This window comes from Leptodactylus fuscus, chromosome 6 (assembly GCF_031893055.1).
Source record: "Leptodactylus fuscus isolate aLepFus1 chromosome 6, aLepFus1.hap2, whole genome shotgun sequence".
Taxonomy (NCBI): domain Eukaryota; kingdom Metazoa; phylum Chordata; class Amphibia; order Anura; family Leptodactylidae; genus Leptodactylus; species Leptodactylus fuscus.
The window spans coordinates 133,729,031-133,754,094 of NC_134270.1; the positions used below are offsets into that span (position 1 = coordinate 133,729,031).

Sequence of the window (25,064 nt, forward strand, 5' to 3'; positions counted from 1 at the left end):
AGAAGACAGAAACCTGTCATACCGGGTCCGGCCATGAGCACCTGTCAGCATTTTGTGCTCTCTGCAGCGAAACCGTTTTTTTTTTAACCGGACACAAAGCATACCTCCCAACTTTTAAAGAACCGAAAGAGGGCCAAAATGGGTGGCGCGCATAGCGTGCTGTGGCAAATTTAGCCCCACCCACTTTTGTGTTGACTCCACCCATTCTCATTAATTTTTCATGTGCCCGCACACAGTATAATCCTCCTACAGTCACCCGTAAATTATATGCCACCCCTCTATCTCTCCCCCAGTTTCATATACACCCTTCATCTGTCCCCAGTTTCATGTCCCCCCTCCATCTCTGCCCTCAGTTTAATGTCCCCTCCATCTCTGCCCCCAGATTCATGTCCCCCCATCTCTGCCCCCAGATTCATGTCCCCCATCTCTGCCCCCAGATTCATGTCCTCTCCATCTCTGCTTCCAGATTCATGTCCCCCCACCTCTGCCCCCAGATTCATGTCCCCCCATCTTTGCCCCCAGATTCATGTCCTCCCATCTCTGCCCCCAGATTCATGTCCCCCCTCCATCTCTGCCCTCAGTTTAATGTCCCCTCCATCTTTGTCCCCAGATTCATGTCCTCCCATCTCTGCCCCCAGATTCATGTCTCCACATCTCTGCCCCCAGATTCATGTCCCCCCTTCATCTCTGCCCTCAGTTTAATGTCCCCTCCATCTCTGCCCCCAGATTCATGTCCCCCATCTCTGGCCCCCGATTCATGTCCTCCCTCCATCTCTGCCCCCAGATTCATGTCCCCTCCATCTCTTCCCCCAGATTCATGTCTCCCCATCTCTGTCCCCAGATTCATGTCCCCCCATCTCTGCCCCCAGATTCATGTCCCCTCCATCTCTGCCCCCAGATTCATGTCCTCTCCATCTCTGCCCCCAGTGTCATGCTGTCCTCTCCATCATCTGCCCCCAGTTTCACGTTCCATCTCAGTGTACACATTACACTTACCCTCTCCTTGCTCCCCCGCCGCTCTCTCCCCGCCTCTCTCTCTCGCACACAGTTGTAGGCGCGATGTGACGTCATCAGATCGCGTCTACACAGACAGTAGCCAGCGTGCAGCGGCGAAGCAAGGAGCTGAGCTGTGACAGCTCCTTGCTTTAGCCGCGTATGTGTTCAACTCAGATCTGCGTCCTCTGGACACAGATCTGAGTTGAAATCGGGACATACCTCCCTCCAACCGGGGCCGCGGGACACGTCACCCAAATCGCGAATGTCCCGTGGAAATCGGTACTGTTGGGAGGTATGCACAAAGTCCTGCATGTCTGACTTTGTGTCTGGTTAAAAAAAAACACGGTTTCGCTGCGGAGAGCACAAAACGCTCACTGGCGCTCACGGCCAGACACTTTCAAATGATTGGGTTTGAAAAATGACTGCAGGCTTCTGTCTCCTATCCAGTTTCGGGCAGGAAACGGAAACCTGCAAATCGGAGACCCTGGGGGCTCAGATGTGAACCCGCCCTTACACAAAAAAAGGGGTTTTTTTGTTTTTTTTTAATGTCATAGCCCTCAAAAGCTCATGTACTAAAAATCTAATGTCTGGTCCTGAAAATGGCCTGACCCTGAAGGGGTTAAAGGAGACATTTGCGGGAACCCATTTATTTTTGCACCAGAGCTTCATTATAGCATCTGCCCCAAATGAACATTGCCCAATTTTCTACCAATTTCAGCAAATATTTGGCTTGTTTCAGGGTGACTTGTATCACTGTTAGCTAATGCAGTACACCCTTCCGCTGCCAGACAAGTCCTCGCGCTATTCCTCTCCATGGACTACAACTCCCACAATTCCGCCGCACCGCAGGGTCGCCAGGTATCTTCACAACTTCCGCTATCACTAGGAGCCAATAGGAAGTGAAGCTGCTAAACCAAACGTCCCGCCCATCCTCTTGACCAATGGGCGTCATCTTCTGTCTGATTGACTTTGACATTGGCCAATCAGATAATTGCATAGCAGAAACGCACAAGGAACGGACAAACGTGCGTTTTGACAGAAAATCGGCCTCAAGTGGAAGCTGCGGGTCGTAGTGACTTACAGGACCGTGTGCCAACCTTACAGCTGACTGTGGGCAGAGGGGGCACTAGGTAAGGTTTGATACTATATTATATCCAGCCTTACTAACGAGTATAGTATGCACTGACTATTACATACATGTGTAGCCTGTGTGTGTGTATGTTATGTACAGGTGTCTGTGAGTGCATAGGTACATAGCTAAATACATATATCTGTGTAGTGTGTGTATATATTTTCCAGGCTGCAGAACTTATTACAGAACCCTGGCTTGTGTATGGGCTTTGCCTAGTCGTCACCTATGGACATGTATTCCATAAGACCTTACACCGCCCTCATAGCAAGTCATCAAAGTGAAGGCGATTTCATTGCGCAATTGTGACTGCAATAAGATGGTCATAATAAATCCAAAGCTGATATTTTTTTGTGACTGCTGTGCTGCAGAAACTTAGGGTCCATTCACACGGAGGAAAACGATGAAGAATTTGGTGTGGAATTTTCCACACCAGAAAAAAAAAAAAAAGCCTCCCATTGACTTCAATGGGTGCTGCTAGCTTTTTTTTTTTTCTCCCACAAGGTCGTGTGTGGCTCCATACAGTCCTCGAGTTGCATATAGGCATAACACACCCGAAGACTTACGTTACATTCACACTAGTGTTTGGCTTTCAGTACCTCGGGTCCGCATGAGAAACTGAACCTAATCCACTTTAAAAAGCAGTTTTGCGCGGAAACCTGTGGACTCCATAGACTATAGTGGGGTCCGCCGGGTTTCTGCAAGAAAATTGTAGAGAGAAAAGTCCTGCTTTTGTTTTTCAAGCAGATTTGGGAACAGAATCCTGAAACGGAGAGCAGGTGTGAACCTAGCCCTACCTGTATGTGATTTCTACCTGTTGTAGTATTTACCTACCATCTAGTAAGAACCTAGGATATTGGAAGAGAGATGCAATATGCTGTCCTCAGGCACCAGTATCTACCCCATGTCACTTGTGACTTCCATTTTATAGCGGCAAGTTGGAAGTGGTGCATGGAGAGTGATGGGTGGAAAAAGATCTTAGTCACGCCAATGTGAAAAATAACTTTCCAAAATAAAGTGAGTCTGTATGACTACTCGCACGTCCGTTATTTATTTTTTTTGAAGGCTTGTGTGAACGGTCTCTCAAAAAATAGGAAATGTCCTAATTTTTGTCTGTTTTCACAGATTCCTGAGTAGACTCATGTCTGTGAGGGACCCGTGAAAAAAACCACACTGTAGCATCCGTCGTTTCCAGCCACAGACGTATGGGTATAGCGTCTGTGGCTGGAAACACGTTCAGAATCAGCGCACAAAGCAGATCCCATTCATTTCAATGGGAGCTGGCATACGAGCGCTCCCCATTGAAATGAATGGGCTGCTTTTTTTCTCTACGAGCGCTCCCATTGAAGTGAATGGGAAGTGTTTAGATGCGGTCGCGTGTACGGCTCGGAATGAGCCGAGCACTTAAGCCGTGTGAAGGGGCCCATAGAGAAAAAAAGCAGCCCATTCATTTCAATGGGGAGCACTCGTATGCCGGCTCCCATTGAAATGAATGGGATCTGCTTTGTACATGCTGATTTTGAACATGTTTTAACGTTCAGAATCAGTCAGCGTATCCGAAGTGTGAATGCACCCTTAGTACTTATTTAGGTGATAGGGCTGTGTAGTCAGCCATGAAAAAGTAAAGCCAAGGGTAATTCGTTCTCACTGATTCTTTCTAGAGTCTATTTGAGGGATCCATAAAAATGGCCAGAGAAATAGAATTTTCTATTATCTAACAGCTCGGTCACACAAACTGTCTACAGATCCATTACTTTCTATGGAGCCGTGTGCTGGCCATTAAAAAACGATAATAAGCACTAAGTCCAGCCTGATACGTGAGAGATGAGGAGTAGAATAGGCAGGTGAGGGATTAGAAGTAAAAAAAAAATAAATAAATATTCACATCTTTTACATGTAGTACTAACGGGATGATAAGTAAAGAAGTTTTATTGGGATTTATTTGGATCTTAGTTTTTCTTTTATCTTCCTGGATACCCCTTTAATTCATCTTGCCCTATGGTTCTTCCTATAAGGGAGAACTGTACTGTGGTTTACACGTTCTAGTATGAATCCACAGGCCACCAGGATAGGTTCAGTTGGGTGTTTTAGCCGTGATACAAGCATTAATTTTTCCTTTGTTTCCTTCTCAGAAAGATTCAGCACCTGAGGTTGGGATCTTCTTCAGTGACTTCCATTGCAGACAGATGATCCTGCTCACGAGCGGTTGCAGAAAGATTCTATCTTTTTAAATGATGGAGGAAAATCCAGAAGAATTAAACTTAATGACAGTAGAAAAGGAGGAGGACAGTGACTGTGAGTTACCCTGTAAACCTTTGCTATGTCTGATATAATGTTTTCACTGGATTATCGTGTGTGAGAACAGCTAATAAAGCTACACCCAGGATTATAGTAAATGAAGTAGCTGTAAAATACATGTGCACAAAAAAGTATTTCTGTCTTATACCTTATGTCCACATTTCTGTGAAAACATCTTATAAGCAGTAGGTGTTTCATTTATTTATTTATTTTTGATGAATTAAATGGATATTCCCACCTAGGAGATGGTTAAGGGGATATCGTCACTCCTTAGGGAGAGACCACCATGTAAGTGTGTGGAGTCTTATTAAGCCATTTGTGCTCCGATGTGAGGGATCATGGGAAGAATATGCAAATCTATCTTCCACACAGCTACATGGTGGTCTCTCCCTAAGGAGTGACGATATCCCCTTAACCCTGTCTAGAAGCCTCTCACCTCTGCCAAGTTAGTCTTCTCTGCGCCAGGCTGAAGAGATCCAAATAGATCGAAACAACTGTCCTCAGCTGAGAGACTGACTTGGTAAAATCCCACATCATTGCAGCAAAGGCCTCTGGGAAGGTCAGGCATGATGTTAAAGGGAGCTACTCCTTGTGGGCAGCATGACTGAGGCACTGTCTTCCTATTTACATCATGGAAGACAGATTTGCACCTAGGAGATATGATACATACACAGGATATTCCATGTAAGTCATTTAGAGGTCTGACCTGTGGGATCCACATCTAGGAGGATAACAGGAGTCTCTTATCCTTCCTGGTGAAGAGGCTCCAGACTGACATATCTAGACAAATGGAGGGTTAGTAGTGGATGTGCATAGCTTTCCCCTTTCACCTGTATGGGAGTTACATAAGCAGCTGGGGTAAAGGGGCCCATATTCTCCTCATAGGCCTGAGTCCCATAGGTGGAACTCACATCTGGTAAACGTTTATGCTAGCCACTTGACACTGAATTTATCAGGCACAAAATTTGAAGCAAACTTGGGAGCTGATTTTTATGCCGATTCTGAAAATCCACTCCAAAATCTGACTGCCATTCATTTCAATGGGAGAGTTAGCCAGACTCCACCTGAAGAATGAGTCGGATGCTTCTTCTTAAAAATTTCTCTCCCTTCCCATTAAAATGAGTAGGAGGCAGATTTCATATTTGGAATTTGGAGCTAATTTTGAGGCGGAATCCCTTACAACGCCCTCTAAAAAGCATCTTGTGCCATGTGGCTACAAGTTATTGTGTAAACCTAGCCTATGAGGCAAAGTTATTCTTCACAATGTGATTCATATTAAATTTTTGTTTTCCTTTAAATGCTTTAAGGTGATCCACCGAACAGAGCAGACGTAAAAGAAACACAGACTTCTTGTGAGGACAATATAGAAGGTGAGGATGATACTGAAGCCTCTGGAGATCTCTGATGACGATTTTCTACAATACATACAGTAATCATACCGCTAAACAAATGTTATGTAAAGAGCCATTTTCCAGTAGGCCATGCACAATTATAGTGTAAGCCACATCTGATGAAAACCTAGTGCAAAAGATGCCATAAAAATTATACATTTTATTTAAAGTATAAGGGCTCATTCACAAGTGGGCAAAGGGGCGGATTTTGACAGCAGACTTCGCTACAAAATCCGCCCCTTTACAATGGTGGTCTATGCAGACCGCCGGACTTCTTTTTTCCGCTAGCGGGCTGCTGCTAGCGGAGAAAAGAAGCAACATGTCCTATCTTCAGGCGGAAGCCGCGGCGCGCTGGACCGCGGCTTCTGCCTACCGGCAGCACCCTCCTATGCCGGCTCATTCATTTGAGCCGACATAGGAGGGGAAAGCCGCGACCGCGATGGTCGCTGAAGGCGGGTTTTGACCAGAGAGAGAAGCGGCTTGCCGCGTCTCTCTCTGTGTCAAAACTTGCGCGGACGGTTCACATGTGAACTGACCCTTACTAAACTTTCAGGCAACTTTTGATTATCTGGCAGTATTTGTGTCAGTAATGAATTTAGTAGCATACAAATTTTTCTGTAAATTTTTTTCACTATTTCTCTTACTTCTCTATTGAGAGCTGTTCCTGCTTCTTATTTTCTCATTGTCTATGGAATAGGGGCTGTATGAAGTGAAGGGTAAATCAGGGTGGGTAGGGGCACTACAAACAGCTACAGTACAGACCAAAAGTTTGGACACCTCTTCTCATTCAAAGAGTTTTCTGTATTTTCATGACTATGAAAATTGTACATTCACACTGAAGGCATCAAATCCCACTTATTAAACCTGACAGGGCACACCTGTGAAGTGAAAACCATTCCCGATGGCTACCTCTTGAAGCTCATCAAGAGAATACCAAGAGTGTGCAAAGCAGGAATCAAAGCAAAAGGTGGCTACTTTGAAGAACCGAGAATATAAGACAGATTTTCAGTTGTTTCACACTTTTTTGTTAAGTATATAATTCCACATGTGGTAATTCATAGTTTTGATGCCTTCAGTGTGAATCTACAATTCTCATAGTCATGAAAATACAGAAAACTCTTTGAATGAGAAGGTGTATCCGTACTTTTGGTCTGTATAGTATATCTCAGGCTTTATTAAAACATAGAAACATTCTTTTGGTGTCATCGGAAAGAGGAGATTCTCATTTTCCATAAGGATTCAGTTATACCTTTAGGATTTCCAGAGATATCTTCTGGTTGGGATTGGGATATGTATAGCTGCATATAATTAACCCAATCCCCACTGTTCAATTTACAAGTGGGAGAACATGCAGTTTTATTATTATGAAAAATAAAAAAATGAATTAGTTTGGTATCGTCTAAATACAGAAATACTAAAAGAAAAAAAGTGGAAAAAACCCCCCAACTCTTCCATCTTGTAACTTTCCATGAATGGTGGTGGTTGCTAGAGAAAAGCCACAAGGCCCAGTGCGTCATTACCTACCCACAGTCTTAAAGAGGACCTTTCACAGCCTCCACCTAGTCCATGTCTTTGCATCATTTAATAGATACTGCTCCAGTGAACAGTAGCTATTAAATGGCTCAGTTAAAATTTTCTCTCTAGTCCCCTCTGTTCCTGAACAATAATTGCAGTTGGTTTTGATGCCTGTGTGTCCTGTCAGGAGGGCAGTGTCAGGCTGGGGTTGCAGAAAATGGGTGTGATATTGAGCTCTGACTATGCTTGCACCAACATTAGCTGCTCAGGAAAGGTGGGGGCTAGAGAAAAAATTGCAACTGTGCTTGAATCAGTGGAGCAGCATCTATTAACAAATGCTAAGGCCTGAAGGGGGTGGAAGGTCCTCTTCAAGTTCCTAAATCCACTTCCTTTTCTCTCCTTGTGATGTTATATTCTGTAGATCAGTGGTTCTCAAACTTTCTTGTCCAACTTTTGGACAAGAATTTTGTATTTTGTAATTAAGTATGGTAGACGGGGGTGTCTACCATACTTAACTTCATTTGAAAAACAAATGTCCCAACCATTCCATCACACAGTAAAATATACTCGACAGTGGGCCCAGCACAGTATAATGCTGTCAGTGTGTTTGTTATTTTGACCCACCTCCTCTGAGCCCACCACTGAAGGCTGTGCTCCGCTACAGACATGGTAGCTGTATTGGGACTGCAGCACTGCACAGCCCAATTGCAAGGGATCGCCAACCACCATTTGGGAACCACTGTTCTCCGACAATGCTCTACAATTTGGCCCATGGTTATAATGCTCCACAGTGGCCCCACATGGTATAATACTTCAGTGTATATTCTTAAATCTCCATAAATTTCTCTCTTAGGAATTACTAAAGGTTTAACAGTAAATTCCAGTAAACCCATTTTAGGAATAAACTTTATTAAATGGCCTTCACAAAACAATACTGTAGATATATTTGGTATCACTGTACCCGTTACTACTCGTATAATAAAGTCATTACAATATTCAACATATCAGTCACTAAATAGCATAAATAAAAATAGTTTATTTTATTTGTGTCTACTATTATTATATGTTGTCTGCATATATGTTGCTGTCCACTTTTATAAACCTCATGCTCCGTGAGAAGACAGGGATCCCACTTTTGCCGTGATCTAGTGTTCACCCTGTGCAGGGCTGTCCCAGGTTGACGTCTGTGCTGCTGTAGATCCTCGTGAGTCAATAAAGCAATCATCCTGTTCAGTGTTGGGACAACTAATGCACCACTAAGGCAGTAGAGCACTAATGCACCCACCGTTATAAAGTGCAATGACTTATGTTATGTGGCTACAAGTCATTGTGTAAACCTAGCCTATCAGGCAAAGTCACCCTTTACAATGGGATTTATATTCAGATTTTGGTTTCTTTTATATTTCTTCAGCTGATTCACCAAACAAAGCAGATGTAAAGGATACACAGACTACATGTGAGGACTATACAGAAGGTGAGTACGAAGTTTCCACATCTCTCTAGTGACTAGTATCTATGCTGTCAGTGTATAATATTGTAAGACGGTCGATATTAAAGGGGTATTCCCGTATGAAAGCAGGTCGTCCGACAATGTTACCCTTTGTAAGGGCAGTATAGTACGGGGATAGGTCTGCCCTAATTTTAGTCAAAATGGAACAAAAAAATTTGCTGTTTGGCTGAAGTCCTCGCTGCACTTGAGTGCTGAGGCCAATCAGCGGCCTAACGAGAGGAACTGGGACGTCACTCATGTATGTCACCTGTGTTGTCCTGGGTCCTTTCCTTAGGCCGCTGGTTGGCCTCAGCTGTCATGTGCGGCAATGATTTCTGGCGAAACTGGACCGGACAGTGGCAGGAGACACCAGAGCACAGGGACAGGTTAGTATGTTTTTTTTTTTGTTTTGTTTTTTTTTTTTTTTTTAATTTTTCACCATCCTGGCCTCTAGGCAGAAATCTGTAATTCCTGGACACCTCCTAAGTTACAAGCTTACATCCTGGGAGAAGGGAATACTGTTTTAGGTGTACTCAATTTTTATTGAACTTTTACAATAAGTGAAACAAAACATAACAATGGAAGGTCAAATGCCAATACAAGAGCAGCTAAGGCCCCGACAGGGCCGACACGAAAACAACCAGCCAGGGAGCACCCCGGACTGTACCAATCAAGAAATAAAAAAGGAACGAGCGAAAACAGGTCAAGAAAACCCAGGGGAAACAACACCATAAACGTAGGGAAGGCTCAAGACAGGGAGAAAACAAGACACAAGAGACACAACAAGAAACAAAGAATGGGAGGGGCAACATGTTGGCTCAGTGGTTAGCAGGTTAGTTCTGGGTTCAAATCCTGCCAGGAACAACATCTGCAAGGAGTTTGTATTTTCTCCCCGTGTTTGCGTGGATTTCCTCCCATTCTACAAACACATACTGATAGGGGAAAAAAATGTACATTATGATCCCTATATGGGGCTCACAAAATTAAAAAAAAAACAAAACAAAGAACGGGCAGCAGAGAAGGGGGAGAAGGCAGGGCGCCAGGACAGGGTGATCCGAGCCGCAGAAGCTCACACAAAAAGGGGAGAGCTCTGATGACTCCTGAAACACAACCCACGGCCGCCAGATGGCAACATACTGGGATTGATCGGGAGAGTCTTCTGTGACAAGGCCCTCCATCTTCCTGATAAGGAGGAACTCTTGGAGCCATTCCACCAAGGAAGATGTCCTAGGACTACGCCAGTCCTGGCGGCCATAAGGAAGTGGCGCAGAAAATCACCCTTCACCCTCGAGATCCTGCGCGGAATTAGAGAGAAGGGAATACTTTAAATTCTACACTCACCGGCCACTTTATTAGGTACACCTGTCCAACTGCTCGTTAACACTTAATTTCTAATCAGCCAATCACATGGCGGCAACTCAGTGCATTTAGGCATGTAGACATGGTCAAGACAATCTCCTGCAGTTCAAAACGAGCATCAGTATGGGGAAGAAAGGTGATTTGAGTGCCTTTGAACGTGGCATGGTTGTTGGTGCCAGAAGGGCTGGTCTGAGTATTTCAGAAACTGCTGATCTACTGGGATTTTCACGCACAACCATCTCTAGGGTTTACAGAGAATGGTCCGAAAAAGAAAAAACATCCAGTGAGCGGCAGTTCTGTGGGCGGAAATGCGTTGTTGATGCCAGAGGTCAGAGGAGAATGGCCAGACTGGTTCGAGCTGATAGAAAGGCAACAGTGACTCAAATAGCCACCCGTTACAACCAAGGTAGCCAGAAGAGCATCTCTGAATGCCGCACAGTACGTCGAACTTTGAGGCAGATGGGCTACAGCAGCAGAAGACCACACCGGGTGCCACTCCTTTCAGCTAAGAACAGGAAACTGAGGCTACAATTTGCACAAGCTCATCGAAATTGGACAATTGAAGATTGGAAAAACGTTGCCTGGTCTGATGAGTCTCGATTTCTGCTGCGACATTCGGATGGTAGGGTCAGAATTTGGCGTCAACAACATGAAAGCATGGATCCATCCTGCCTTGTATCAACGGTTCAGGCTGGTGGTGGTGGTGTCATGGTGTGGGGAATATTTTCTTGGCACTCTTTGGGCCCCTTGGTACCAATTGAGCATCGTTGCAACGCCAAAGCCTACCTGAGTATTGTTGCTGACCATGTCCATCCCTTTATGACCACAATGTACCCAACATCTGATGGCTACTTTCAGCAGGATAATGCGCCATGTCATAAAGCTGGAATCATCTCAGACTGGTTTCTTGAACATGACAATGAGTTCACTGTACTCCAATGGCCTCCACAGTCACCAGATCTCAATCCAATAGAGCATCTTTGGGATGTGGTGGAACGGGAGATTCGCATCATGGATGTGCAGCCGACAAATCTGCGGCAACTGTGTGATGCCATCATGTCAATATGGACCAAAATCTCTGAGGAATGCTTCCAGCACCTTGTTGAATCTATGCCATGAAGAATTGAGGCAGTTCTGAAGGCAAGAGGGGGTGCAACCCGTTACGAGCATGGTGTACCTAATAAAGTGGCCGGTGAGTGTATTTTGCCTAACATATTGTTAGGCTGACAGTCATAATGTGCTACAGATATTTCTTTGTAGTCTTGCATTAAACAGGACCTTTCATCATTTGGGGCACATGCGGTTTAAGGGAGCCTTCACACGGAGTTACGGTGCGCTCATTCTGATCGTAAAAACACGTTCAGAATGAGCGCGTAAAAAGCAGCTCCCATTGACTTGAATGGGAGCCGGCATACGTGCGCTCCCCATTGAAATCAATGGGAGGCTTTTTTCCCTATTGCTTTCAATGTATTACGCACTTTCGATCGGCTTTCTCGTTCTGTGCCCCCAATATAGAGCTATCTGACAGTACCGTAGCTCTTCACCGTCAGAAGGGCGTTTCAGGAACACCCTTCCTCACAGCAGCACCTATAGCGCTGCACTGTGAGAACGGTGAGGAATGCCCGCCCCCAGTACTCGTTCATAGACGAGTACTAGGGGGGCGTACCTCATCGCTCAGTGTCATTGCTGGGTGGTAAGGAACGCCTCCTCTCACAGTACAGCGCTATAGACGCTGCTGCTTCTGACAGGGACACAGTACCAGCACTGATAGCTTTTCACCGGGGGCACAGAACGGGAAAGATGACTGTCTGCTTTTTAGAGATTTATTAAACCGCATGTGCCCCAGGTGGTGAAAGTTCCTCTTAAAATCTAAATGTCTGTCTTTCTTTAACTTTTAGGAGAACCTCTACAGATTGAAGAGCCATGCAGCAGAGATATTGGTGCAGAGGGTGGAGAGAGAGAACCTCTGGATCTAGAAAATGCAGGTTTGTGAATTAATTTTATTTCTGTTACTGGTGCAATGTTAATGGTTTTATTTACTCCCAGTTAGAAGGTATAGATGTGAATGGAAAAGCTTTCATGTGAACAATCCCTTACACTGACTGCACCTGTTTTCTGTTTCAGTAAAGCACATATCCATCCAAAAAGAACTTTCACAACTAGAAGCTTTAACTAAACAAAGCGATGGTAAGTTTATGTATTTTCTTAGGTTTTCAGGTTTGTAGCTGCCACAGACTTCTGCATTTCCAACCCTCTGCAAACACATGCTTATGTTTGCAGAATGTGCCGTTACCCAATTATTTTTCTTGCAGCAACCTCTACTGAGGAAATGTAGTCTTAGAGTAATATAATATTACATTGAAAGGAAATGCTGGGGTCCGCTGCTTGTTAGGGTCTATTTGCTATTACTAACAGTGTATGTGGACGGGTTTTCACTCTAATAGTATTAGCAAAGTGTGATAGAAAATATACAATCTGAAATGATGAAATCATTGTTATTGTTTTCTGTGTCATTGGATGTAGATGAGAAGAAACCTTGTCCGTTATGTCCTGAGCACAGATTCAGGTCCTGCCACATCAGTAAGCTCCTTAAACACTTGCAGAACCTACATTGGAAAGTCTCTGTTGAATTTGAAGGTAAGGAGATTTACTGTTTCCAAAGATCTGCTTGTCCTCTACATTTTTGAGTCAACCTCTAATTTTTTTTTTCTGTATTTGGTTTTAAAGGTTATCGAATGTGCATCTGTTATTTACCCTGTGTACAGAATACGGCGCAGAATGAAAATGAGGTATTTTATGTGTTCAGGTCAAATGGTTTTTATTTTCTTTTATGAAAGCACACAGACCCCGTAGACAATAATGTGGTCCCTGTGTTTTCCGCACGGTCTCCGCATGAGTCATGCGGAGAGGAGAGGTAAGTAGTTCATGAAGTATTTTTCTCTCCGCATGACTCGTGCGGAGATCATGCGGAAAACACACAGACCCTATTATAGTCATAATATACATGGGCTCCGCGTGCTTTCATAAGCTCACTTCTTGTCCATGCGTTCGGTATTCCATTCTGGGGGCCCCCAAGCGGACTCCCCAAATGGAATATTGAATGCAGATGTGAACTGGACCTGAGCCACTGCAAAACTGCTGGTGGTTAAATCCAGGATGAGTTCTCTGAACTAAAAGTTGGGGGTCCATGTTAGATTAAATAACTTTTTACAATATTGATTGTCTGTTGTAAGGCCGTTATTCTCACGTCTGTGGGAATCTGACTCTTGATACCACTTTGGATCATCTGTTTGAAGTGGCTGCGGCCTCTCCATTCTTTACTTTTGTGAATAGGACAAAGCTGCAGTGGGCTGCAACGCTGCTACCAAGCAATGTCTTCAGATAGACTTGTTAAGATAAGCAATGAAGAGGCCAAGAGCCCCCCCCCACCACTCCCATATAGATTGCTTATCTAAACAGCCGTCCATCGATATCATTACTGTGAGAAACCCCCTTGAGCTAATGTAATATTACCCAAACCCATGTGTACACAATAAATTGTCATCTCACGTTTTTTTTTTTCTCTGAACGTATCTTAATTATTGTTTCTTTGTGATTTGTCGGTAACTTTCCTGTTCTTCTAGATGCCTGGTAAGATGATCGCTCATTACCATTGTATTATCTGCTCGGCAACTGTGGCCAGAAGAAGATCAGAAATGATAAGACACATAAAGCAACATGTCCAGAAAGGGGAGACCAAAGTAAAATCAACTTTGAGTAAGTAACCTCTAACTGTAGACCTATGGATAACATGAGATCACTAGTTTACAAATTATTTTTCTACACCCTTCTTAATATAAGAGGTACAGTAAATAATAGGCTCTTCTTTGGGGACTGAATGCAGCTATGCCTAGTGTAAATTGTTGAGAATATAAAGCTGAATTGCAGCCATGTTATATCTTTATCTTTACAAACACTTTGAAGTTGTTCCTTTTAACATGCTTGAGTATTCTTATACTATACACGAGGGGTGCAGGATTCACAGATTCCTTTTGTTACCCTGTGACTGTCTTCAGGCTGCACTCGAGCAGACTCACAAGGAAGATGTAAGGAATCTGAATTCCTTGGAGCTGTGTTATTGGAATGTCTATGTTGCTAAATGTTCTGATAACACTGTATGGCAGAATGGGCACGTACCTATAAACTTTTTTTGCACATCATTTTTTCATAAGAAATTGGGCTGCCACGACTTGCATATAAGTGCTCCACCAAATGCTGGGGGTGCTTTGATGGAACAAAATGACCTGATTACTAATTAACAGTTCCAGATTCCCCGCACAGACACCACTAGAGGGAACTTGCTGCATACACATATATTATCGAATAAGCAATACGCAGTAAGTCCCTAAACACCGCATGGGAGACATTTATATTCCAGAGAAGATCTGCTCAGAATACTGCTAAACTTTTCTCATTTCTAGGTTGCTATAGAAGTATAATAATCTGTAAAATAGCCAGAAAATGTTGTGAAAACCAGTGCTTGATGGAAAATATTGCTGCCTTTATCTCAGTGGATTATTGTGCTTTATTTTCCCCTCCACAGGTAGACCACACGAAATTTTACAAGAGTCCAACACTGAGATTCAGGTTCTTCCTAATTGTAACACTCCACAGAAATCTGGTACTTTTTTCAATCCTGTAATGAAAACTAACAGGTTAGAAGACTTTTGGACCTTTGTTAGTATAACGCTTGGGGGAGGGGGTTCTGGGAATGTCGAGTGTTATGAGGGAGGCTTTAAAGAGGACCTTTCATGGTTTGGAGCTCAGGCAGTTCTATATACTGCTGGAAAGCTGACAGTGCGCTGAATTCAGCGCACTGTCGGCTTTCCCGATCTGTGCCCTGGGTAAAGAGCTAGCGGTGCCGGTACCGTAGCTCTTCACAGTCAGAAGGGCGTTCCTGACAGTCTGTCAGGAACGTCCTCCTCCACAGCAGCGCCTATCGCGCTGTACAGTGTGAGCGGGGAGGAACGCCCCCTCCCTCTGCTCACAGTGCTCGTCCATAGACGAATATTATCAGGAGGGGAGGAGGCGTTCCTCCCTGCTCACACTGTACAAGGCGATAGGCACTGCTGTGGAGAAGGATGTACCTGACAGAGTGTCAGAAACGCCCTTCTGACTGTAAAGAGCTACGGTACCGGTACCACTAGCTCTTTACCCGGGGCACAGTTTGGGAAAGCTTTCCAGCAGTATATAGAACTGCCTGTGCCCAAATCCATGAAAGGTCCACTTTGATAAATGATGGCGTATTAGTACTATATTCCATCACTTGTTAATCTTTGGGGATCCAGATGCTTGGGGGGTGGGGGGGGTTATCATTTGGAACCACCATGTTCATGATCAGTGATGGTCCCAGTGGTCCAGCCTCTGTGCCCTTGTGTTCTTGTGATCAATGGAGTTTGGTCTTAGATTGATCATAATGTAATGGCATATCCTTTTGCTATGCTATAACATAGTATCCATTTAAATTCTTGAGATGCGTTTATATAGGAGGAGTAGCAGCATATTGTTTTCTGTCTGGGTATAGTTATGTCTCTGCTCTCTTTTAGGCAACTGATATTTTGTGCTCTTGCGGTACTGACTGTAGAGAGGAAACCATTGGAGTGTCTGGATGCCTTTAGTTCCACAGGTACGCTCATGGATGTATTCATAAAGTATCACATTATTGTGTGTTTTATTATGTCGCAGACTTCTGTTCACCTTATCTTCAGTAGTTACATGATTATGTATTTCAGTGAATTTTTGATATGGGTTTGATTAAATTATCTTTGGTAACTTGTAAGGATCCCTGAAGAAGTCTGTCCACTCATAATTGACGCCTTTACAAAGTGACAGTAGATTCATTCTTACTTCACACTTTGCAGCATCATATGGACTCCATATAGTTCTCTAACCCCCCACAGCAGGGGTACACGACTGGTGGACTACGGTCCAGACATGTATAGCACAGAGGTGTAGGAGGCCCACAGAAAACTCACTCCACCGCTGTCATCATGCAGAAGACTGATATGCCAGATGCTGTCTTTCCTGCACAAAAACACCACCGCTGCGGCTGTAGGAATGAGCCCTCCTGCTTCCTACACAGGAGTACTGCTGTATAAGCAGCAGGTTCAAGTGTCAATTCCTGCCGCAGCAGTGGGTGTGGGATAGGGAACCCTGCATCAAATATGTCAGGCTCCTCATTGTGTCGGCTCACTGAACTTTTTCTTTAGTTATTTAAAGGGGGTTTCTGGAGCCAAATGCATTTTTCATATCGAATACCTTTCTGCAGGATAGGTCGTCAGTGTCTGGTCTGTGGGCATTCGACACCCAGATCCCGCACAATTCTCTGGGCACCAGAAGCTGCTACAGTGGACAAGGAGTGGAAGCGACCGTGTTCCTATTCAAGTAATAGGAGCTGAGCTGCAGCCCTGTGCATTGAATATTGGTGGCACTATGGAACTACAACTCCGCTCCTATTATTTGAACAGGACCCAAGCTATTTCCGCTCCCCATTCACTCCAGCTGATCGGTGCAGGGGTCACATCAGATACTGTGGATAGTTCATCGGTATGAGACGTTGTATAAGGGGCTGGAAAACCAATTTAAGCAAAATTAAGAAAGTTGAGAATTGCCTATAAGCCTATAATTCTTTTTAGGCAAAACCATTTAGCCCTACTACATGGTATACTTTTTGTTTTGATTTCTAACCCACTGTATAGGAAAGAGCAGTCTGCTGGGCTTCTCTATTTAAGAATAAAAAGACTTATAGTCAGTGTGGACAACTTTGACCGAGAACAACACTTTTGGTCCCCTGCCTGCTGGCATTTTCATTATGTCAGAGGGTGGGAGTAGCTGTTTTCCTTCCTGCTGCCCCCAAGCCCTGATCCCTACACTACGCGGCAGCAGGGATTGCTAATCATCATTACTGCTTTCTCACGTTGCACAAGCATTAAGGACGATTACCCATCCCTGCTGCCACTTAGTGTAAGGGATCAGGGCTTGGGGACAGCGGGAAGTAGATGAATGTTCCTCACACATGTTAACTGGGTGTGGGGGCACTAATGTGCAATTATACTTAGATGGGTACTAAGGAGGCACAATAATTGGGCATTGTACTGTGTGGAGGCATTAATGCCTCCCACAGTATAATGCTCCATTGTGTCCCCACCCACAGTATAATGCTCCTACGTGTCCCCACCCACAGTATAATGCTCCTTTGTGCCTCCACCCACAGTATAATGCTCCTTCGTGTCCCCACCCACAGCATAATGCGCCTTAGTGCCTCCACCCACAGTATAATGCTCCATTGTGTCCCCACCCACAGCATAATGCGCCTTAGTGCCTCCACCCACAGTATAATGCTCCATTGTGTCCCCACCCACAGCATAATGCGCCTTAGTGCCTCCACCCACAGTATAATGCTCCTTTGTGTCCCCACCTACAGTATAATGCTCCTTCGTGTCCCCACCTACAGTATAATGCTCTTCTTTTTTCCCTAATTTTCTTGTGGGTTTTATAGTCAGACACGCATTTTTGTCCAAAATCTAGTGTAACTATTGGAGGTGTTCAACTGCTGTACAGCTCAAAACTTTACTTGATGGAGGACTCTGGTTAATGAACCGTTACTGAGTTAAATACTAGAGATGAGCGAACACTGTTCGGATCAGCCGTTTCGAACAGCACGCTCCCATAGAAATGAATGGACGCCGGCCGGCCTCCGGCAAAGTGTACGTGCCAGGTGCTTCCATTCATTTCTATGGGACCATGCTGTTTGGAACGGCTGATCCGAACAGTGTTCGCTCATCTCTATTAAATACCCCTGGTCTATGACATTATTGTGTTCGGCAGGCCTAAAAGCAATGTTTGCATTCGTAGGAATCATGGGATTGCAGTGGGCAAAGCACCTTGGGGATTCTGTAAAGGTCACCCTCAATGACATCAGTGACAACTCAGTGGCTATAATCCGTGAAAATTGCCAACTTAACAAATTACGAGCGGTAACAAAGAGCGATGAGATTCCCGAAGAAGAATTGAAAATAGCCGATGAAGACTTTGAGGGCACCGTAGCAGTCACTCAAATGGACGCCAACGTCTTGATGCATACGCGGTCTTATGATTTTATGTAGGCGATTACTTCTCACAAGCTTTTAGTTATTGATTATTTAGTTGATGCATTTATTAAATGTCTTGTTGTCGCTTCCATCCAGACACTTGGATCCCTTTGGAACGTCTGTGAACTATTTGGACGCAGCTTTTCGAAATGTTCGGAATTTGGGCATCATATCTGTGACGTCGACTGACACCAGCTCTCTGTATGCCAAAACTGTGCATGTGGCAAAGCGCCATTATGGCTGCAACATCATCAGGACTGAGTACTACAAAGAGTTGGCAGCTCGAGTCGTCCTGTCAGCCATAGCCAGGTAAGTGATCAGAGTCTCAGTGTTGTGTTCTTCAGCAGACTAGAGACTGGGCTAAAACAGCATATTCCTTATTTCCATCAGGTCAGCTGCTCGCTGTAATAAAGGTATAGACGTTCTGCTCTCTGTGGCGCTCGAGCACTTTGTGTTGGTGATAGTCCGGGTTCAGCGAGGACCGACTCTAGCTGATGAGAGTATGAAGATGATTAACAATCTGATTCACTGCCATTGGTGCGAGGAAAGAATCTTTCAGAAGGAGGGGAACATGATAGAGGGTAACCTTTACAATCATTAAAATAATTACTGACATTTCTTTAATTATAACTGTGACATTTTTTTGGCAAGTACAGTTTTTTTTTTTTTTTTTAGAATGGGTTACTCGCTCCCTGTCAACACACGGGCATTGCTGCTCAGTCCGTTATCAGCTGAGTGTGTTGAGGGGGACCTGACGGTAGTGCAATGGAAGTGGAGATTAGGAAAGCGTGTTTTTTATTTTTTCACCCATTCTGAACCATTTCTAGAAGCTTTTTTACTTCTCTGTCATGTAGCTGACCCAGCGATTGCTTATGTTGTTCTAACATGGAGCCAATAACATAGCAGGACAGGACTAATGTGAAAGGAGTCTAAATGATGATGTAATGTTATTATCTGATATTATTATTATTTGCCTTAAAGAAAACCCATACAAACTACTACCATGTGATTGCCACAAAAGCATGCCCGGGAGGTCTGCCGTCATGCTTGGTCCAGTGTGGTAAGTTCATTGATGTTTATGTCACTATGCAGTCTGGTTTAGTTAAGAAGCGAAAACCTTACAAGATTTACTGAGGTAAACGTGCCAGAATTCTGGCTTCATTTGCTCCAAAGAACCTGGCCTACATGCTGGGTACATTTGTTATGTGTGTTAGACTGCCTTTTTCGTGCCTTGCTAAACAAGTGGGCATTGTATAGAGTGAAAAGGACATGGCTTACACAGGACCTGTCCCCAAATCTAAGGGCCCCTTCACACAGCGTAAGCGCGCCGCTCATTTAGACCCATACACGCGAGCGCTTCAAAACACATCCCATTCACTTCAATGGGAGCGCGCGTAAAGCCGGCTTCACGCACGCTCTCATTGAAGTGAATGGGATGTGTTTTGAAGCGCTTGCGTGTACGGGTCTAAAAGAGCGTCGCGCTTACGCCATGTGAAGGGGCCCTTAATAGACCAATGACCTACATAGTCTTTTGATGTTGATGGAAATTATGGTCTACTAGCCAAGTGGGCAGGTAACATTGTGGTTTCACTGGGGGTGGGACCTCTGTGTGATGTATGTCATAGAGTGTTACCACCCACTTGGCTGTGTATCAATAATTTATTGTATCAACTATAAAGTGACTTATATCTTTGAAATGGCTGAATGGATTTGGATAAAGAACACATGATGTTTCATTGGTATTATCATTACTGAGGACAGATCCTCTTTAAGGCCAAACAATTTGTGAAAATTTTACTCCAAAGTAACCCAACCAATAGGTGGTGTCTAAAGATAGACCACTTTGACATTTTATTCATATGCAAATGAGGGTAAAAGTGCAGAGGAATCTAGAGCTGAGACCCCAGCCCAGACAACCTAAGGGCTCCTTCACACGGAGTTTACGCTCCGCTCATTCAGACACGTTTACACAAGCGCTTCAAAACACATCCCATTCACTTCAATGGGAGCACGCGTAATGCTGGATTTACACGCGCTCCCATTGAAGTGAATGGGATTAGAGATGAGCGAGTACTGTTTGGATCAGCCGATCCGAACAGCACGCTCCATAGAAATGAATGGAAGCACCTGGTACTTCCGCTTTGACGGCGGCCGGCCGCTTAACCCCCCCGCGTGCCGGCTACGTCCATTCATTTCTATGCGTGCGTGCTGTTCGGATCGGCTGATCCGAACAGTACTCGCTCATCTCTTAATGGGATGTGTTTTGAAGCACTCGTGTATACGTGTCTGAATGAGCAGAGCGGAAACTCCGTGTGAAGGGGCCCTAAGACATGGCCCCCAAGGCACTTTGGTTTGCATTTGCATGACAGTTAAAAAAAAAAAAAAAAAAAAAAAAAAAAACAGGAAAAAAAAAAGTGTAATTTGCATAAAAATAGTACCCCAAAGCAGAATAAGGGTCTGTTCACGCAGAGATTTTTGCAGGTGGATTTTGATGTGGAATCTGCCTCAAAATCCGCCTTCAAAAAATGCTCCCATTCACTTCAATGGCAGCCGCTCGCTTTTATTTCCCACTAGTGGTTTTTTTTTTTCAGCTAGCGGGAAAAAGAAGCGACATGCCCTATCTACCCGCAGATTCCGTGGCTGACTCAGCCGCGGCACGAGACTCACTCCCGATTAGGCCCATTCAGGCACTGCATCAGCATCCCGCACTGAAAGTCATACCCTAAGAGTGACAAATTTGAAATCTATAGAATCACATCTACTGGGATTAGGTTTCTAACCAATTTACTACTGATAGGCTCCTCTTAAGACTTAAGTCTTCAGCATAGCTTCTGCAAGAAAAGAGAGCCTTCATTACATGAGCATACCTCGCACACTTAATCTCAAAGATCTAAGCTGTGGTTATGGTATCCGAGGACCCATAGGATGATGTGGTTAGTGATACCGTGATATACTGACTAGATCATAAGGGGTCCACCAAAGAAAACGTATGCTAAAGTATAATATTCTGTTTCTCTGAAACTGTGCACGTTATAGAGGAGTTTATGTGGTCTGCCAGCTCTCCCAGTTTGCTGCAAGTGTCGCTGTGTTTGGTTCCCAGGTCCGGGCCTTTGTTTAATGCCGCGTTCTTGAGGAGAATGCTGTTTGAAGCGGCTACACGAAGTATTTCAGACATACAGGCCATATTGAAGACCCTGATATGTGAATCTGAATGCACACCTTTTAAGCAGTTCTTTCTTCATGCAAGTCAAGGCATTGAAAGTAAGACATTTTAGGGATTAAACTTTAAACCATACATTTCTGTGTTATAGCCACTTCTTTTGCATTTATTCCAGGACAAATACTCTTATGTGAGATATGAGAGCCTGACACATTCATCCTTGACACATAAGCACTGAAATGTGCGTTGGGCATGACATAGAGGTTCTCATATCATACACGGGCTAGCGGTATTTATACTTTGCATATTTATGAGTATTGGGCGTAATTCTTTACAGGTTAGTAATGCAGCAACTCATTTTGGATTTCTCTTCTGCAGTACTACATTTCACCTGCAGAGGTCACTGCAAGGATAATGTATAGCCTTTGCCAAAATCAGCTGTTTGCCAGGGCTCTGAGATTATTGGCATGGGTATAACAATGTTTTTGTTTTTTGTAGCTGAAGAAGGTGGTGTTTTTATTAAAGTACCAGCAGGAGAGATTTCAGGTGGTCTAGGTATGTAGCTCACTATTTCTATATGTGGACGGGTTAGAACATCCCCCCCCCAAAAAAAAAAAATAAAATATATATATAATATATATAATCTCCTCTGGTGGGATACTGGGATTCTATTTCCTGCAACATTGCCCTAACAGTATTACAATGCCCTGTCCTGGGGTGGGATGAATACTACATAGGATAGTATGATGATACACAGCACATATATTATTACAGTACATGTGGTCCTGGCTATTTTGTGACTTTTTGCCCCCTCAGCAGGAAAAAGAAAACCTCAAGACATGGCTACAAATGCTCCTAAAAGACTGAAGAGTGAAGCCCATGCAGACCACCCTCCATTTTATTACAGTATTCACAGACATGCCATTGGAGGACTGAACATACCAAAGTAAGTTGTCAGGCAGGGTTCACACGTCGCGTATTGGTTGCCAGCCCCACACCAAGATTCTGCAACAAAGTGGGGTACAATGTAACAAACCCCATTCAGAAACTGCATCCGGGGGCCACATGGTGGCTCGGTGGTTAGCACTGCAGCCTTGCAGCGCTGGAGTCCTGGTGTTCAAATCCCGCCAAGGGCAAAAAAAACATCTGCAAGGGGTTTGTATGTTCTCCCCGTGTTTGCATGGATTTCCATCCCAGATTCCAAAAAGTCATACTGATAGGGGAAAAATGTACATTGTGAGCTCGATGTGGGACATTTAAAAAGAAAAAAAAAATAGAAACTGCATCAGATTCTAGGCATGTTGTGGATTTCTACATATTTGCATCGTGTCTTGTCTGTAGTGGATTTTGCCCATACAAGACGAGTGACTTTAATTGCTGATTTTTGGCAGGTGTCACATTGTATATTTTTCACCTTGTATGAGCTTAAAGGGGATTTTGTCATTACAGTCACTTCTCCCCTATGCATAGGATACGGGATAACAATCGGGTTACTGAAGGTCCTCCTCCATCCTCTATGTGAATGAAGTGCCAGTTCACTTACCAATTTGGCACTCCATTCTCTTCTATAAGATTCTGGAGATTGTGTCTTTTGAAAGTTCCATAGAAGTGAATAGATCGTCAACTGGGCAAGGGCATTGGGGCCTCATTCTCCTGGTTGATGGGGGTCCTAGCAGTCAGACTTGACAGGCTGGTTAGAAGGGACAGCTCTGTCCTGGGGAGCCCCCTGGACCCAGTACAGGTGGTGGATGGGATGACAGAAGGATACTGTCCATGGTGAGCTCCATGCTGGAGAATAACTCCCATCCCATGTATGAGACAATGACAGCAGTGTGCAGTATTATCAGTGACCGACTGCTTCATCCCAAGTGTGAGAAGGAGCGATTTCGAAAATCCGTCCTCCCAACCGTGGTCAGGCTTTATATTCAACACCAGGCTAAGTAAAGATCACTCTGCACAGAGAACTAAATGATCCTGAAGTCTTCTTTTCTTTTTAGTTGCTATGACTCCTAGTATCTTTTCTATCTGCCATGAGCTTGTATGTGGTCTTTCTTGTAATATATTTCTGTATTATCCATGCTGCTGTAACGCAATGAATTTCCCCATGGTGGGACTATTAAAGGATTATCTTCTCTTTTATCTTATCATATCACTGTCTAGTGACCTATGATCAATTCTAGCTCTGCCTCTGTCTTCCCTTCCATCTTCTCCCGTGCCCCTTCCCAGTATTATCCCTTAGTGTCTATCTATCTAGCCTACCATTCATATATACAATGTCTGTGCTTCATCTTTTTCTTCTTGCAGATTGAACAAGATCTTGCAGTACCTCTCAGAAGCTGGATTCCTAGTGAGTCGGACCCATTTTGACCCTACGGGGATACGAACAAATGCATCTCTGGCCATACTGAAGGCAATCCTTAAAAAGAACAGCAGCCTCTCGAATACATCACAGATCAGCAGCATCAAGGAGGGCTCAGACAGCCAGAGCGAAGACTCATCCCTGCAGGAGGCCGCCACCTTGTCTGATCTCAAGTAGATAGTCTTGTTTGCTGTGAATTATTAAAAAAAAAAAAAAATCCCATAAATCCACTATTCTTGTAGAAAAACTGTTCCTTCAGAAAATAAATGTATAGAGTTACAGTCAGAAAAGTTCTCTTCAGCCATTTTAATAATTCTGACATCATTAGAAATGTTAGAACCAATGTGAGAATTTTTTTTTTTATTATTGTTTACGGATACCAGATCAGAAGTGGGATCTCTGTCTGTCTATCTGCTCCGGTAGCGTCTCAGTCATGGGGAGAGTGACCCCTTCGATCTGACATACGTGTCCTCAGAATATGACCTATGAATATTCATGTTTACTTTTAACCCCTTGAGGACACAGCCCAATTTTTTCGTTTTTGTCTTATTCCCCCCATCTGCCAAGAGCCATGTTTTTTCCCCATTTTCCATCCGCATAGCTAGATGAGAACACGTTTATTGGCGGGACACGTTGTATTTTGTAATGGCACCATAAAGTCAATATATTCTGTTCCCTTTTTCTGCAGGTCAGTAAATTGATATAGTTTTGAGTGCGCCATGATAAGTATGTCATAAATACCTGCCATAAATCGGTGGAAAAGCCTCTAAGTTTTTTATTCTTTAATCTACCAAGGATGGATGGATGGCATAGAAATGCTCTCCTTCACCATGCTGCTATTAACTGCTTGCAGTAAGTATGTGAACCTGTGGTAGTGCTGCATTGTGTGTGACCGATTTATGAAACAACAAGTAAAATCGTATCCCTATGGGTGTTGTTGCCGTATCATGCACCAGCTGTGAGAATACATATATCTTTTACATAAGGGTATATACTGAAACACACCTATGACAGCATTTAACGCCTTCCCGCCAATGGCATTTTTTGATTTTCACTTATTGTTTTTGACTCCCCTCCTTCTAAACCCCATAACTTTTTTTATTTCTCCGCTCCCAGAGCCATATGAGGTCTTAATTTTTGCGGGACAATTTTTTCTTCATGGTGCCACCATTAATTATTCTGTATAATGTACTGGGAAGCTGGAAAAAAATTCAGAATGGGATGAATTTGAAGAAAAAA

General features: G+C 43.9%; 1 protein-coding gene across 3 annotated transcripts; it reads left to right on the forward strand.

The window, feature by feature from the left end:
• The first annotated feature begins 1,997 nt into the window (after positions 1–1,997).
• On the forward strand, positions 1,998–24,510 carry TRMT1L (tRNA methyltransferase 1L). 3 transcript variants are annotated; one of them, XM_075277299.1, is made up of 19 exons: positions 1,998–2,126; positions 4,258–4,420; positions 5,731–5,793; positions 8,741–8,803; positions 12,076–12,162; positions 12,302–12,364; positions 12,701–12,814; positions 12,905–12,966; positions 13,801–13,933; positions 14,760–14,871; positions 15,763–15,842; positions 18,071–18,317; positions 18,403–18,615; positions 18,697–18,887; positions 19,288–19,366; positions 21,407–21,567; positions 21,965–22,021; positions 22,283–22,412; positions 23,771–24,510. In XM_075277299.1, exons 2-19 carry the CDS (start codon positions 4,357–4,359, stop codon positions 24,000–24,002), a joined length of 2,151 nt encoding a protein of 716 aa, XP_075133400.1. In that variant the 5' UTR covers positions 1,998–2,126; positions 4,258–4,356; the 3' UTR covers positions 24,003–24,510. The 3 variants fall into 3 exon arrangements, with proteins under 3 accessions (XP_075133400.1, XP_075133401.1, XP_075133402.1); XM_075277300.1 differs by having other exon boundaries at positions 22,286–22,412; XM_075277301.1 differs by lacking the exon at positions 21,965–22,021.
• Positions 24,511–25,064: the final 554 nt, after the last annotated feature.

Excerpts from the sequence above, each read along its gene's own strand:
- TRMT1L (XM_075277299.1), top strand. The coding sequence starts at position 4,357 with ATGATGGAGGAAAATCCAGAAGAATTAAACTTAATGACAGTAGAAAAG. Across the intron at positions 12,163-12,301 it reads TCTGGATCTAGAAAATGCAG|TAAAGCACATATCCATCCAA; the intron begins GTTTGTGAATTA and ends TTTCTGTTTCAG. Across the intron at positions 14,872-15,762 it reads CCTGTAATGAAAACTAACAG|GCAACTGATATTTTGTGCTC; the intron begins GTTAGAAGACTT and ends GCTCTCTTTTAG.